The sequence below is a fragment of the Hippocampus guttulatus genome, chromosome 10 (assembly GCF_054856545.1).
Source record: "Hippocampus guttulatus isolate MCC_2025c chromosome 10, RoL_Hgut_1.0, whole genome shotgun sequence".
Lineage (NCBI taxonomy): Eukaryota > Metazoa > Chordata > Actinopteri > Syngnathiformes > Syngnathidae > Hippocampus > Hippocampus guttulatus.
Window position 1 is genome coordinate 11,954,083 of NC_141270.1, and position 15,702 is coordinate 11,969,784.

A 15,702-nucleotide genomic window follows, 5' to 3' on the forward strand; every position below is an offset into this window, starting at 1 on the left:
TATTCTTCTTTCAGTACGCTCACCAAATTGGGTTTAGATAGTGCAGTGGAAACATAACCCAGCTTTTAATGTTTACTTGCAGGAACGTCTAAACATTGTACAATTACGCATTTAGGTTTATATTTGAGTGTTGATCTGGATACCTGCATTTCGCTCAAATAACACTAAATTGAGAAAAAAAAATGACAATGAAATAAGGCCACCATGAATATAATTGTTCGTAAATATGGTGTTTATTCATGAAGACATTGCAAACATGAACACAGCATTTACTGCACATTGAATTAATGCCGTACAATTCTACAATCATCCGGCAGCACTGATCCACTGTAAATTCCGTTTTGTAGAATATACATAGGTCGAGAGAGAGGCTACTTGCATCTGTAGCTTTATTGATTGACAAACAGTTGTGCTTTCAGTATTTACGTGTAGCTTTGTGTTTGTAGTCTTTCAACAAACAATGCTGGCGAAGGCAGTGGATGCACATACAGTACCCGCTTTTGTGTATGTACAGCATTTATGGCTCTCACTGAGTGTAAAAGCCTCATCCATGCGACACTCCTGTTTACAGGTTAAAGGCTTATGTGGATTTGCAGTTTGTGCTAATGACTATCTCTCCACATTCCGAAATAGCTCATCAAACGACCGTGAGTCGATGATGTGATGGCACACCAACTGACTTGTACTAACAATTTCATTTTTTACCAACGGCTGTGAAACATGCCGAACGCTCTCGCTGTCCACTTCGGTTTCCCGTGCGAACACCGGATAAATGTGCGTTGCATGATATTTCAGCACTTCCCTTCTTATCTTATCGGTTTAAGAAAAGGCACAAGCCACAGCCACGTGAGATCTTCTTAATGGCTTTAATCTTATGTGGTGTGCATAATCCAGCCCGGCACACTTCAAACAAACTCTGTGCTTGGTAACTTCTCAACAACACATGTTGTAAATATATCTGTCAATGGCATTTTAATGGTAGTACAGTATGTTGAAAAGTATATTTTAGCTGCAATCATAGTTAAAATAGTTGCTAAAGTCATTGTTTTCAAGGTCTACCAGAAAAAGCAGCGGTACAACCAAGTTAAAATCAACAAGAAATAGCTGAGCGGGTGCAGCCTGTCGGCGGCATTTGTGAAATTGCAGTCGCTGCTGTAGCAGCAGTGAACTCTGTAGCTCTGACTGTTAGCTTGTCTGCAGAAGGACTTGTAGGAGCAGGACTTCATCACCCCACCTGACAACAGAGAATTCAGTCACGCTCGCTTAGCTTTTGTCTAATTTGATTAAGTAAAATGTGAGTTAGGGTTTAATGGCCCAGAAAGGCCTCAAGAGGTCAGTAATTAGTTGATAAGGAGAATTATAATCAGAACAGCAAACTGATATATTTTCATAACTAACGTGGGGTACACACTTACAGATTTTTAACATCTTAACCAGTTTTTTTAAATGTGAAAAAAACACACCCTGTGTGCTCTTCTCATGTGTGATGTACAGTACGCATGAAGACCAAAACTGCACATGTAACGATAAGTCCAGCAACAATGTGAATCTCCTCCCCGAAGCCAGGGGTCTGTCGTAGGAGAAAGAAGGACCTTGTATCTGGCAATTGTACTTGCTTCAGGTCACTTTTTAATTGACCAAAGTTCAGTTTCACATCATAATCGGCCGAACTCGGTGTTGACCACGCGCATAAGGATCTGTGATTGTGAAATATTGAACACATTTAACATTTACGATTGTTAGCGACACCAATTTACGGATGTATTGGGCAGGGGAAAAAATATCCTAACAAATCCCAAACAAGCCACGCGACAGGATAACTGGGAATCTTTTAGAGACACCAGTGAATCGCAACTTTGCAGCCTTTGATCAGAATTAAGGAATTAACTCGGGAGGGGAAAATGCTACATTTCTGTCAGATTGTGGGTATTCTATATGTGTGTACCTCATTTAAAGTGATAACATCTTTTGATAATGTCTTAAAACAAACAATTAAACAATGTGAGCATAAATTGTATTCAACAAATACTAGATAGAACTGATAAGTCTTGTGTGCTGGAAATGCCCTTTGACGGCTGTATAAAAAACAGCTCGGGCTGGGATGGTGACATAGGAGGCTTGCTGTTGCTGCAAAATAATTCTGAACTATGACAAGCATCAGTGAGATGGGGTCAAAATGCCACAATGCATGCATTTCGGATTTACTGTAATTTTCAAATAAAGGTGAATAATAAAAAAGCAGAAGAAAACTGTCGAAGTCTGCAGTAGGAAGAATGCTGCGTCTGGCTCTAAACGACGGGTATCACACAAAACAAGCATTTGAACAGGAGTGTGGAGACTTTTTATATGATCGACCATATGTGTGTCCAAGGTGCCATGGCAATGGCAGAGATGCATGTCAGAGATATTTTGAAGGCAATCTACTGTAGAAAATGGATATTGAAAGAAAAATGGCTTCATGCTGTTCAAGATGTATTTCAAGTTTCTAGATTCTTGCTGATGTGAATTCAGTTTGGACTTTATACACCATTTGAAAAACAAATGACTAAATATGTAACAAGATAATAATAATGATATGTATATATGCAAATACAAACTTTATTTTGTAGCGACAAAGGTTGAAGAAAAAAAAAAAAGCTGACACGCTGTCAGTATTGGACTCACTGTTTTGGCCCACCACCACGGCACAGGCATCAGAGTAGCTGGGACATGTTCTGGAGCCTTGGCGGTTGCAGTCTTCATTATTTGAGCCCATACATGTGTAACATTGGAGAGCCATACCTGGAGAAAACACAGCAGTGAAAAAAGGGAGGGGTAATTTTAAACATGGACTGAATCATTACATATTAAATAAGGACTTGCATGGGAGTGGGATTTGAGTACAACTATTATTGAATCCAGATTCCAAATAACACTAGCTTTTCATTAATGTGAAACTAAAACACATCAGCTACAACTTGACCCCAAAAATAAAGAAATCCTTGGAGACAATTAATTGTATGGCTGATAGCACCAGAGTTGGCTTGCTAATTAGCGAACATCGACAATTGCTAAGGGCGCTGTGGCTTCCAGTGCCTCAAAATTGAAAAAGAAAAAAAAATCACCTTAAATATCATTTTATGAAGGTAGTTGTTACTATTAACCCTTGAAATGCAAAATCGAACAGATTCCAAATATAAACCCCAATTAATATTATTCTATAAATGACAATGTTAAAGAAGCCAGTCAAGGCCTCGCCTCCTTTTTGTCAATACAGCGTTGGTTGTTTAGCTTTGAAGCGATTAGCTTTGACATGCTTCGCGAATCAGTGAATAACTGGGTACTGTACTTTAGGGGTCTTAGCTGTTATAAATTATTTGTTTAGATAAAATCTTCTGAATCAGTAGTGTCGACCCTCACCTAATCTCAGGTTTTATTATATTATTCATTGTATTTACATCTACTAAGCAAATCTACTTTATTTTCTGCTTTGAGGAGTCAATTAGGATGCTTCCTCTTTTTTACCTTTACCCTTTTTCAACTTGATTTGTAGTACTGTACTGTATATACAGGGTCGTTTTTTTCGGCAAAAAAAGCCTTACTATACATGGTCGTTTTTTTCTGCAAAAAACGCCTTACTATACATGGTCGTTTTCTTCAGCTAAAAAGCCTTACTATACATGGTTGTTTTTTTCGGCAAAAAACATCTTACTATACATGGTTGTTTTTTTTCGGCAAAAAACATCTTACTATACATGCCAGTTTTTTTCGGCTAAAAACACCTTACTATACATAGACGTTTTTTTTGACTGATAAAAAAGCCTTACTATACATGGTCGTTTTTTCGGCAAAAAACGCCTTACTATACATGGTTGTTCTTTTGGCAAAAAACGGCTTACAATTCATGGTCGTTTTATTTGGCAAAAAACGCCTTACCATACATGGTCGTTTTTTCCGCAGAAAACGCCTTACTATACATGGTCGTTTTCTTCAGCTAAAAAAGCCTTACTATACATGGTCGTTTTTTTGGCAAAAAACGCCATACTATACATGGTCATTTTTTTCGGCTAAAAACGCCTTACTATACATGGTCGTTTTTTTTGACCGATAAAAAAGCCTTAATATACATGGTCGTTTTTTCGGCAAAAAACGCCTTACTATACATGGTCGTTTTCTTCAGCTAAAAAAGCCTTACTATACATGGTTGTTCTTTTGGCAAAAAACGGCTTACAATTCATGGTCGTTTTATTTGGCAAAAAACGCCTTACCATACATGGTCGTTTTTTCCGCAGAAAACGCCTTACTATACATGGTCGTTTTCTTCAGCTAAAAAAGCCTTACTATACATGGTCGTTTTTTTGGCAAAAAACGCCATACTATACATGGTCATTTTTTTCGGCTAAAAACGCCTTACTATACATGGTCGTTTTTTTTGACCGATAAAAAAGCCTTAATATACATGGTCGTTTTTTCGGCAAAAAACGCCTTACTATACATGGTCGTTTTCTTCAGCTAAAAAAGCCTTACTATACATGGTCGTTTTTTTGGCAAAAAACGCCATACTATACATGGTCATTTTTTTCGGCTAAAAACGCCTTACTATACATGGACGTTTTTTTTGACTGATAAAAAAGCCTTACTATACATTGACGTTTTTTCGGCAAAAAACGCCTTACTATGCATGGTCGTTTTTTTTGGCAAAAAACGCCTTACCATACATGGTCGTTTTTTTTGGCTAAAAACGCATTACTATACATGGTTGTCTTTTCGGCAAAAAACGCCTTACTATTATACATGGTCGTTTTTTTCGGCAAAAAACGCCTTACTATATACATGGTCCTTTTTTTCGGCAAAAAACACCTAACTATACATGGTCGTCTTTTTTCGGCTAAAAACGCCTTATACATGGTTGGGGTTTTTTCGGCCAAAAACGCCTTACTATACATTGTCGTTTTTTTCGGCAAAATAAGCCTTACTATACATGGTCGTTTTTTTCGGCTAAAAACGCCTTACTATACATGGACGTTTTTTTGACCAATAAAAAAGCCTTACTATACATGGTCGTTTTTTCGGCAAAAAACGCCTTACTATACATGGTTGTTTTTTTTCGGCAAAAAACGCCTTACTATACATGGTCGTTTTCTTCAGCTAAAAAAGCCTTACTATACATGGTCGTTTATTTCTGCAAAAATGCCTTACTATACATGGTCGTTTTCTTCAGCTAAAAAAGCCTTACTATACATGGTCGTTTTTTTGGCAAAAAACGCCATACTATACATGGTCATTTTTTTCGGCTAAAAACGCCTTACTATACATGGTCGTTTTTTTTGACCGATAAAAAAGCCTTAATATACATGGTCGTTTTTTCGGCAAAAAACGCCTTACTATACATGGACGTTTTTTTGATCGATAAAAAAGCGTTACTATACATGGTCGTTTTTTCGGCAAAAAACGCCTTACTATACGTGGTTGGTTTTTTTCGTCTAAAAACGCCTTACTATACAAGGACATTTTTTTTCGGCAAAAAAACGCCTTACTATACATGGACGTTTTTTTTGACCGATAAAAAAGCCTTACTATACATGGTCGTTTTTTCGGCAAAAACCACCTTATGATACATGGTCGTTTTTTCGGCAAAAAACGCCTTACTATACATGGTCGTTTTTTTCGGCTAAAAACGCCTTACTATGAATGGTTGTTTTTTCGGCAAAAAAAGCCTTACTATTATACATGGTCGTTTTTTTCGGCAAAAAACGCCTTACTATACATGGTCATCTTTTTTCGGCTGAAAACACCTTATACATGGTTGTTGTTTTTTTGGCCAAAAACGCCTTACTATACATGGACGTTTTTTTGACCGATAAAAAAGCCTTACTATACATGGTCGTTTTTTCCAGCTAAAAACGCCTTACTATACATGGACGTTTTTTTGACCGATAAAAAAGCCTTACTATAAATGGTCGTTTTTATTCGGCAAAAAACACCTTACTATACATGGTCGTTTTTTTCGGCTAAAAACGCCTTACTATAAATAGTTGGTTTTTTTGTCTAAAAATGCCTTATTATACAAAGACGGGTTCTTTCAGCTAAAAAAGCCTTACTATACATAGTTGTTTTTTTCGGCAAAAAACATCTTACTATACATGGTTGTTTTTTTCGGCAAAAAACATCTTACTATACATGCCAGTTTTTTTCGGCTAAAAACGCCTTACTATACATAGACGTTTTTTTTGACTGATAAAAAAGCCTTACTATACATTGACGTTTTTTCGGCAAAAAACGCCTTACTATGCATGGTCGTTTTTTTTGGCAAAAAACGCCTTACCATACATGGTCGTTTTTTTTGGCTAAAAACGCATTACTATACATGGTTGTTTTTTCGGCAAAAAACGCCTTACTATTATACATGGTCGTTTTTTTCGGCAAAAAACGCCTTACTATATACATGGTCCTTTTTTTCGGCAAAAAACACCTAACTATACATGGTCGTCTTTTTTCGGCTAAAAACGCCTTATACATGGTTGGGGGTTTTTCGGCCAAAAACGCCTTACTATACATTGTCGTTTTTTTCGGCAAAATAAGCCTTACTATACATGGTCGTTTTTTTCGGCTAAAAACGCCTTACTATACATGGACGTTTTTTTGACCAATAAAAAAGCCTTACTATACATGGTCGTTTTTTCGGCAAAAAACGCCTTACTATACATGGTTGTTTTTTTTCGGCAAAAAACGCCTTACTATACATGGTCGTTTTCTTCAGCTAAAAAAGCCTTACTATACATGGTCGTTTATTTCTGCAAAAATGCCTTACTATACATGGTCGTTTTCTTCAGCTAAAAAAGCCTTACTATACATGGTCGTTTTTTTGGCAAAAAACGCCATACTATACATGGTCATTTTTTTCGGCTAAAAACGCCTTACTATACATGGTCGTTTTTTTTGACCGATAAAAAAGCCTTAATATACATGGTCGTTTTTTCGGCAAAAAACGCCTTACTATACATGGACGTTTTTTTGACCGATAAAAAAGCGTTACTATACATGGTCGTTTTTTCGGCAAAAAACGCCTTACTATACGTGGTTGTTTTTTTTCGTCTAAAAACGCCTTACTATACAAGGACATTTTTTTTCGGCAAAAAAACGCCTTACTATACATGGACGTTTTTTTTGACCGATAAAAAAGCCTTACTATACATGGTCGTTTTTTCGGCAAAAACCACCTTATGATACATGGTCGTTTTTTCGGCAAAAAACGCCTTACTATACATGGTCGTTTTTTTCGGCTAAAAACGCCTTACTATGAATGGTTGTTTTTTCGGCAAAAAAAGCCTTACTATTATACATGGTCGTTTTTTTCGGCAAAAAACGCCTTACTATACATGGTCATCTTTTTTCGGCTGAAAACACCTTATACATGGTTGTTGTTTTTTTGGCCAAAAACGCCTTACTATACATGGACGTTTTTTTGACTGATAAAAAAGCCTTACTATACATGGTCGTTTTTTCCAGCTAAAAACGCCTTACTATACATGGACGTTTTTTTGACCGATAAAAAAGCCTTACTATAAATGGTCGTTTTTATTCGGCAAAAAACACCTTACTATAATATACATGGTCGTTTTTTTCGGCTAAAAACGCCTTACTATAAATAGTTGGTTTTTTTGTCTAAAAATGCCTTATTATACAAAGACGGGTTCTTTCAGCTAAAAAAGCCTTACTATACATAGTTGTTTTTTTCGGCAAAAAACATCTTACTATACATGGTCGTTTTTTTCGGCTAAAAACGCCTTACTATACATGGACGTTTTTTTGACCAATAAAAAAGCCTTACTATACATGGTCGTTTTTTCGGCAAAAAACGCCTTACTATACATGGTTGTTTTTTTTCGGCAAAAAACGCCTTACTATACATGGTCGTTTTCTTCAGCTAAAAAAGCCTTACTATACATGGTCGTTTATTTCTGCAAAAATGCCTTACTATACATGGTCGTTTTCTTCAGCTAAAAAAGCCTTACTATACATGGTCGTTTTTTTGGCAAAAAACGCCATACTATACATGGTCATTTTTTTCGGCTAAAAACGCCTTACTATACATGGTCGTTTTTTTTGACCGATAAAAAAGCCTTAATATACATGGTCGTTTTTTCGGCAAAAAACGCCTTACTATACATGGACGTTTTTTTGACCGATAAAAAAGCGTTACTATACATGGTCGTTTTTTCGGCAAAAAACGCCTTACTATACGTGGTTGTTTTTTTTCGTCTAAAAACGCCTTACTATACAAGGACATTTTTTTTCGGCAAAAAAACGCCTTACTATACATGGACGTTTTTTTTGACCGATAAAAAAGCCTTACTATACATGGTCGTTTTTTCGGCAAAAACCACCTTATGATACATGGTCGTTTTTTCGGCAAAAAACGCCTTACTATACATGGTCGTTTTTTTCGGCTAAAAACGCCTTACTATGAATGGTTGTTTTTTCGGCAAAAAAAGCCTTACTATTATACATGGTCGTTTTTTTCGGCAAAAAACGCCTTACTATACATGGTCATCTTTTTTCGGCTGAAAACACCTTATACATGGTTGTTGTTTTTTTGGCCAAAAACGCCTTACTATACATGGACGTTTTTTTGACCGATAAAAAAGCCTTACTATACATGGTCGTTTTTTCCAGCTAAAAACGCCTTACTATACATGGACGTTTTTTTGACCGATAAAAAAGCCTTACTATAAATGGTCGTTTTTATTCGGCAAAAAACACCTTACTATAATATACATGGTCGTTTTTTTCGGCTAAAAACGCCTTACTATAAATAGTTGGTTTTTTTGTCTAAAAATGCCTTATTATACAAAGACGGGTTCTTTCAGCTAAAAAAGCCTTACTATACATAGTTGTTTTTTTCGGCAAAAAACATCTTACTATACATGGTTGTTTTTTTCGGCAAAAAACATCTTACTATACATGCCAGTTTTTTTCGGCTAAAAACGCCTTACTATACATAGACGTTTTTTTTGACTGATAAAAAAGCCTTACTATACATTGACGTTTTTTCGGCAAAAAACGCCTTACTATGCATGGTCGTTTTTTTTGGCAAAAAACGCCTTACCATACATGGTCGTTTTTTTTGGCTAAAAACGCATTACTATACATGGTTGTTTTTTCGGCAAAAAACGCCTTACTATTATACATGGTCGTTTTTTTCGGCAAAAAACGCCTTACTATATACATGGTCCTTTTTTTCGGCAAAAAACACCTAACTATACATGGTCGTCTTTTTTCGGCTAAAAACGCCTTATACATGGTTGGGTTTTTTTCGGCCAAAAACGCCTTACTATACATTGTCGTTTTTTTCGGCAAAATAAGCCTTACTATACATGGTCGTTTTTTTCGGCTAAAAACGCCTTACTATACATGGACGTTTTTTTGACCAATAAAAAAGCCTTACTATACATAGTCGTTTTTTCGGCAAAAAACGCCTTACTATACATGGTTGTTTTTTTTCGGCAAAAAACGCCTTACTATACATGGTCGTTTTCTTCAGCTAAAAAAGCCTTACTATACATGGTCGTTTATTTCTGCAAAAATGCCTTACTATACATGGTCGTTTTCTTCAGCTAAAAAAGCCTTACTATACATGGTCGTTTTTTTGGCAAAAAACGCCATACTATACATGGTCATTTTTTTCGGCTAAAAACGCCTTACTATACATGGTCGTTTTTTTTGACCGATAAAAAAGCCTTAATATACATGGTCGTTTTTTCGGCAAAAAACGCCTTACTATACATGGACGTTTTTTTGACCGATAAAAAAGCGTTACTATACATGGTCGTTTTTTCGGCAAAAAACGCCTTACTATACGTGGTTGTTTTTTTTTCGTCTAAAAACGCCTTACTATACAAGGACATTTTTTTTCGGCAAAAAAACGCCTTACTATACATGGACGTTTTTTTTGACCGATAAAAAAGCCTTACTATACATGGTCATTATTTTCGGGTTAAAACGCTTTATTTCCTATACATGGTCGTTTTTTTTTTTCATCTAAAAACGCCTTCCTATACATGGTCGTTTTTTTCGGCTAAAAATGCCTCACTATACATCAGGGGTGTATTACGGAAGCGTCCCGCAAGGAGGTTTGATCAGGCCCGCAGGATAATTTAAAAGTGAAAAATGCACAAAAGACACGGAATGAATATTTTTAATAAGGTGCCATTTGGGGAATATCTGCGAGCGGGACACGCTGTTTTGATCAGAGGAAAAGACACCATTGTTTTGATCAGAGAAGACAACAGCAGCCTCAGTCTGTCACTGAGACAGACCCAATACAGCACACGCTATCAAGGACATGTGCATACTTTATTCTTTACACATATTATAGCACTCTCCTTAGTTTGTCAGGTGTAGGCAGCGATTACATTTAGATATTATATGCTCGTGTAAATGGTTTAAAAATTCCTTTCTTCATTATTCTCGTTTAATCTTAAAAGTGCATTTCAAAAGTGCAATCCCTCGTTTATCGCTGTAAATGGGGACCAAAACCACCCGCGATAAACGAAAATCCGCGAAGTAGTGACCAATTAACATATACAGATAAAACAAAAACATTTTGGGGTTTTTTTTACGTTAAAATTACTCATTGAGAACAGGGCTTGTGGACAGCGGAAAAACTTGCTCATTGAACCGGATGTGGTACCGTTCTTAAGCTTGTACTTACTCTTCTTGGTGAATTGGATGTCTTTAGTTCATATCACCCGCCACTGTCCGGGAAACCACAAAGGCGTTTGGCAAGCAATCTGAATCTAATTTACAGTATTAGCCAAGCGTGCAAAAACACAAAACACTAAATTAGGGCATATCTTAAAGAGCCACAGATTTCAAGGGCAGCTGATCTACTGAGCTGGTGGAAATACCGAGCTTCCGTCTACCCCGTTTGATCAAAGTAATGGAGAGTAGATTGTGCATTGTAGCAACATCCGTCCCGTAAGAGAGGGTGTTCTCAAAGACTGGACTAATTGAAGTATTCCGAGTTTAAGTATTTAGTTTTGTTGACTGCAAATTTAAAATAAAGCAACGAGTAGCTCATGTTTGTTTTGTTCACTGCTGCTGTTATTTTTGTTATGATGCAACATGTTTGGTTGTTGTTCGTTGAAATTTAATTTTGTTTGGAGCCTTTTTAATGTTCAATAAAATAAGTAAAAAGCCATTTCTTTGCTTGATAATTGTTGCTATTTGAAGTCAGTAGAGTGCAATATTTACTTCACCAAGTCATTTATCAAAATGTATGCTAAATTTGTCATACATATTTAAAAGAAAAGCTAAAGTTAAAAGAGCCGTTTGAGAGCCAAAAAGAGACGGCTCTTTTCACTGAGCCGATCCAAATGACTGGATCACCGAAAAGAGCCGAAAATTCCATCACTAATTTGTAACCGAAAGCAGGGTCGTTGTCCTTTTTGAAACGAAGAAGAGCTACTTCTTGGGTACTGACTACTAATCGAGAAGGGCGACACACTTCTGAAACAACACATTTGTTCAAATGACCTTTAATAATGCTGTCACCGTATGTTCATATGAATGGAATTCATTAATGAGACATTGGCCACGTTCATGTGTTCTCACAATAATTAGGAAACAGAAAGATGTCAATGCACAACACTTTATTTCAATAAATCCTTGTCAGTGTTTGAATTTTCAAACGATCACTCCTGCAGCATTCCTAGAAAATCACAATGTCCAATCTCCGGTGAGCTACTTTTAAAGTAGGCCCGCGTGCCACTCATGTGTTGTTTGGGGGTGACCTGGTGCTGATGGGCACTAATGTTCGGGTGACCCCTGGTCTAAAGTATGTTAGCATTTTAAAATTCACATTACATCAGTGTTAACGTTATTATTATGATTATTATCATTGTTATTATTAGTCAATAACTAGGCATTCCTACACACCAAAATTAACTGCAGTTTACTGCTTCTTTGCTTCTGCTAATCAATTTTTCTCTGTGGTGACAAAGTTGTACCCAATCCTTATTTACATAAGACACTGTATATTGTCCTGTACATGTACAGTTTATAGCAGGCACAAACCAATTGCATTTTTCATTACATTTGTATATTTAAATGTTATTTTGCATTCTAAATTGGGTGAAATGTTATTTTATAAAGTTAAAGGCAATGGTAAACACGATTGGACTGTATTTCGTTGATTACCGTTTGTAAATCATCGACGGAGGGCGGCAACAAAGAAACAATGGCGGTGCCCCCTTAACTCTGCCTGGCTCACCTCCTGCATATGAAATCTCACTTAGGGCGCCACACTGGATTGGCCCCAGCTCCGAGTATCTCACGCCCTGGAACTGTTTATGTGTGAAGATGAGTCACAACTAGTGTAGTGCGGGTGTTATACTTGGCATATTCAAGCCCCATTGCTGACAAGTTCTCTACACACATGATGAAAGCATTAGTTTACAGTCCTATTAAGGGATTAGATGATGGGATTGCATGCCAGGTGCTAAACAAGAACTAAACAGAGGCAAAAATAGCAAATCTGACTGTGCTTTTTGCATGCCAGGTGCTGAATAAGAACTAAACAGAGACAAAAATAGCAAATCTGACTGGTTTTATTATATATAGTCTTGCAACATTCCGTATAGTTCATTATTATTAAGTCCCTATGTCGCCAATTTAAATTATATGCGCAGTGTATCTTGGACTCATTCATGCATTCTGGAAGATTAAAGAAAACAAAATCAGACTCATCGCCAGATGGCAACAAGAGTATAATGAAATTACATAACTAAATCAACAAGGAGGTACAACAACAATCTCAAAGGTGGAAAGAAAAGATTGAAAGAAAAACTTACCGTTTGATATGAGCAAGACCACGCAAAGCGAGATCAACAAACAGGACAACAAAGCTCTCATGGTGGTGCCCCGTCAATGTCCTTGTCTTGATCCTAAGACGAAAAGCAGGTTGCTTCCACCCCCTCCAAAGAATCTACCCCCGACAGTTTTACGAAACTTAATCTGATCTGTCAGACAAGCTAATATTATGCAGACAAGATTAGCAGGCCCTCAATATGGCCCCCTCTGTTCTGACTTTCCTAGTTCCTCTATCTCCTCAAATGGACCCAATGTGCAGTAGTGGAGTTCCATCCAGGAGCTCCCACATCTTTCCGCTAGCCACACCCATCCCCGATGTGAGTGCTTACTACTTCATCCCTCTCTGAACTGTGGCTGACCATCAAGTTTCCAAGACCTTGTACTTTGTTGTCTCATTAGATTTGTTGACAAACAGACACCCGATACCGGAAATAAAATTATTAAATCAACCGGATACATGCACAGAACAATGTTTGTTTTTCATCAATTTAATGATAATTCGCCCATTACAAATACATGGTCTCATAATCTTAGTCATTATGTGCAATTCCAACACAAATTTACAAAGATCCAACTAGCCACTTTTGGGGGAGGGGGGGGGGTAGGAAAAGATGCACCATTTGACAAAAATAATAATAATGTCCAAAATCTGTGCATTATCTGTACTTTTTGTACGGTACAAACAAACACATTAAACTAATCGCTTCTCACACTGATCAAGAACAAGAAAAAATTCCAAATATGGCACTTTTTTTAACCCCAAATAGCACGCAGAATTTCAAAACAGTGCATAAAATTGCACCTAACCCTATAAGAAATGTAGACACATGCAGTCAAACTGCATGATTCTCGCATTAATCTGGGACCTCCCTGCTACTTTCTGTTGTGCGATCGTGATCCTGTTTATGGATTGGTGGTGTTTCGGTGTGCTTTGGCTGCAGTGCTGCCCAAGGATCCTCCAACATGGATGGACTAAAGTACCTCTCGATCGAGCCAGAAGACTCATGCTGGAAGGAACAAACGAAGTAGGCACTTTAGTCACATACATTTATGCTTGATTTCTGCATTCAATGGTCATAAAATTTGATTTGACTTTAATTAGGATGGAGGAAAAGACCAACAGTCCATTTACACTCATCACAAAAAAAACCCCAAAAAAGTGTTTTCAAGTTTTTATTGGACACAACATGTCAACATTAAGAGTGTAGGGTTGCAAATAGTATGAAAGCGCCCAATTGACAATTCACATTATATTATCTCGGTATTGTGACTGACGGAGTTTCGGTTTACATTTCACTGACTTTTCTGAATGGGCATTGTTTTCAATTCACCGTTCGTGCTTCTGACAACATGTTACAAACGAATCTTTTGAGTAGCACCCGGAGATGCAGTTTTTATGAGAAAATGTAAATTCGCATTCGTAGCAAAGGAATGTGCATGTCGTGCGTCTCTCAGGCGTATTTGTACAAATACACACGAGGGCATTTTCGCCGTAGAGACTGAAAATAATATGAAAATACTGCGGCGAAATCAATTTATTTAAGTTAGGGAGTGTTGTTCGATTGGCAACGTAAGATGGCCGCCGGTGGCTTCACTTCTCGTTTCTCCAGCAGAGTCTCCAGGAATAAGGTCGATTGTCTCCTACAATTTTGAGGATAATTCATTGTGTTTTTATTGCTTGGACAGGGGTAAATAATAGTTTTGTTTCTAAGCATCGTATATGTTGTGATTTGATTGCGTCGAAATCCTTGGAGAACGACGGGCACCAGGCGCCATGTAGCAGTTTTGTATCTTACCTGCACATTCACAGCCGCTGGACTGAAGTTTAATGCCCTCCCGAAACTGTTTCCCCTTCGTTGCTTCTCTCCGAAATTGCGACCACCGCTGCCGAAGATGGCCCGAGACCCTCCGTAGCCTCGTCCTCCAGCACCGTACCTTCCTGGCGAACCTCCCCTATGTCCACGGTTAAAACCAGGCGAATACGTCGGGGAATTGGGTGAGTAAGTGTGGTAGCCCCGAGCAGAAAAATCACCGTGGTGTCCAGCGCCTCTGTAGGGTGTGCGAGCCCAACCTGAAGGCGGGGAAGGAAACTTTTCGTTCCAGTGAGATCTGGTTCGTTCCATATCGGTTGAAAATGGAATCAAAACACTTGCGACCAGAATTAAACGGAACAGAAATGAACCGGAACCGGAACTTGCGTTCTGCGTTTGTAGCTGCAGCGTCACCCAGCGGTCATTCCACCATCCTCTCCTTTACCTCTGGTATATATTTCAGGTTCACAATCAGAATCGATTTTATTGCCATTGGACAATGAAATGTACATTCGCAACTCGGATTTTTTTGGTGCAAGATAAAATGTAAGTAAGACTAACACACACAAAAATTAAACGGTCAAGAAAGCAAGGTCATTCATGAATGTGGAAAAATAAAAAGTAAAAGGTGTATGAAAAAAGTTTACTTTAAAAATAAAACATTACTCCTTTTTATTTTAGTTATAATTAAGCCATCATTTAATAATATTGCATTATTTTCTATTTGCAGCCATTCATAAATCTTCTGAACCAGTTATTATCCATCCATTTTCCGAACCGCTTGATCCTCACTAGGGTCGCGGGGGGTGCTGGAGCCTATCCCAGCCGTCTTCGGGCAGTAGGCGGGGGACACCCTGAATCAGTTGCCAGCCAATCGCAGGGCACACAGAGACGAACAACCATCCACGCCCACACTCACACCTAGGGACAATTTAGAGCGTCCAATCAACCTGCCATGCATGTTTTTGGAATGTGGGAGGAAACCGGAGCACCCGGAGAAAACCCACACAGGCCCGGGGAGAACATGCAAACTCCACAC

The 15,702-nt window shown here is 37.8% G+C and overlaps 1 protein-coding gene across 1 annotated transcript; it reads right to left on the reverse strand.

Moving 5' to 3' along the window:
* Positions 1–211: 211 nt before the first annotated feature.
* Positions 212–15,045, reverse strand: mplkip (M-phase specific PLK1 interacting protein). Its single transcript, XM_086122643.1, has 4 exons — positions 14,649–15,045; positions 12,834–13,859; positions 2,665–2,781; positions 212–1,234 (listed from the first exon to the last, which is right to left on the reverse strand). Exons 1-2 carry the CDS (start codon positions 14,973–14,975, stop codon positions 13,707–13,709), a joined length of 480 nt encoding a protein of 159 aa, XP_085978769.1. The 5' UTR covers positions 14,976–15,045; the 3' UTR covers positions 212–1,234; positions 2,665–2,781; positions 12,834–13,706.
* Between the last annotated feature and the right edge of the window lie 657 nt (positions 15,046–15,702).

Excerpts from the sequence above, each read along its gene's own strand:
- mplkip (XM_086122643.1), bottom strand. The coding sequence starts at position 14,975 with ATGGAACGAACCAGATCTCACTGGAACGAAAAGTTTCCTTCCCCGCCT. Across the intron at positions 13,860-14,648 it reads CAGCGGCTGTGAATGTGCAG|CATGAGTCTTCTGGCTCGAT; the intron begins GTAAGATACAAA and ends TGTTCCTTCCAG.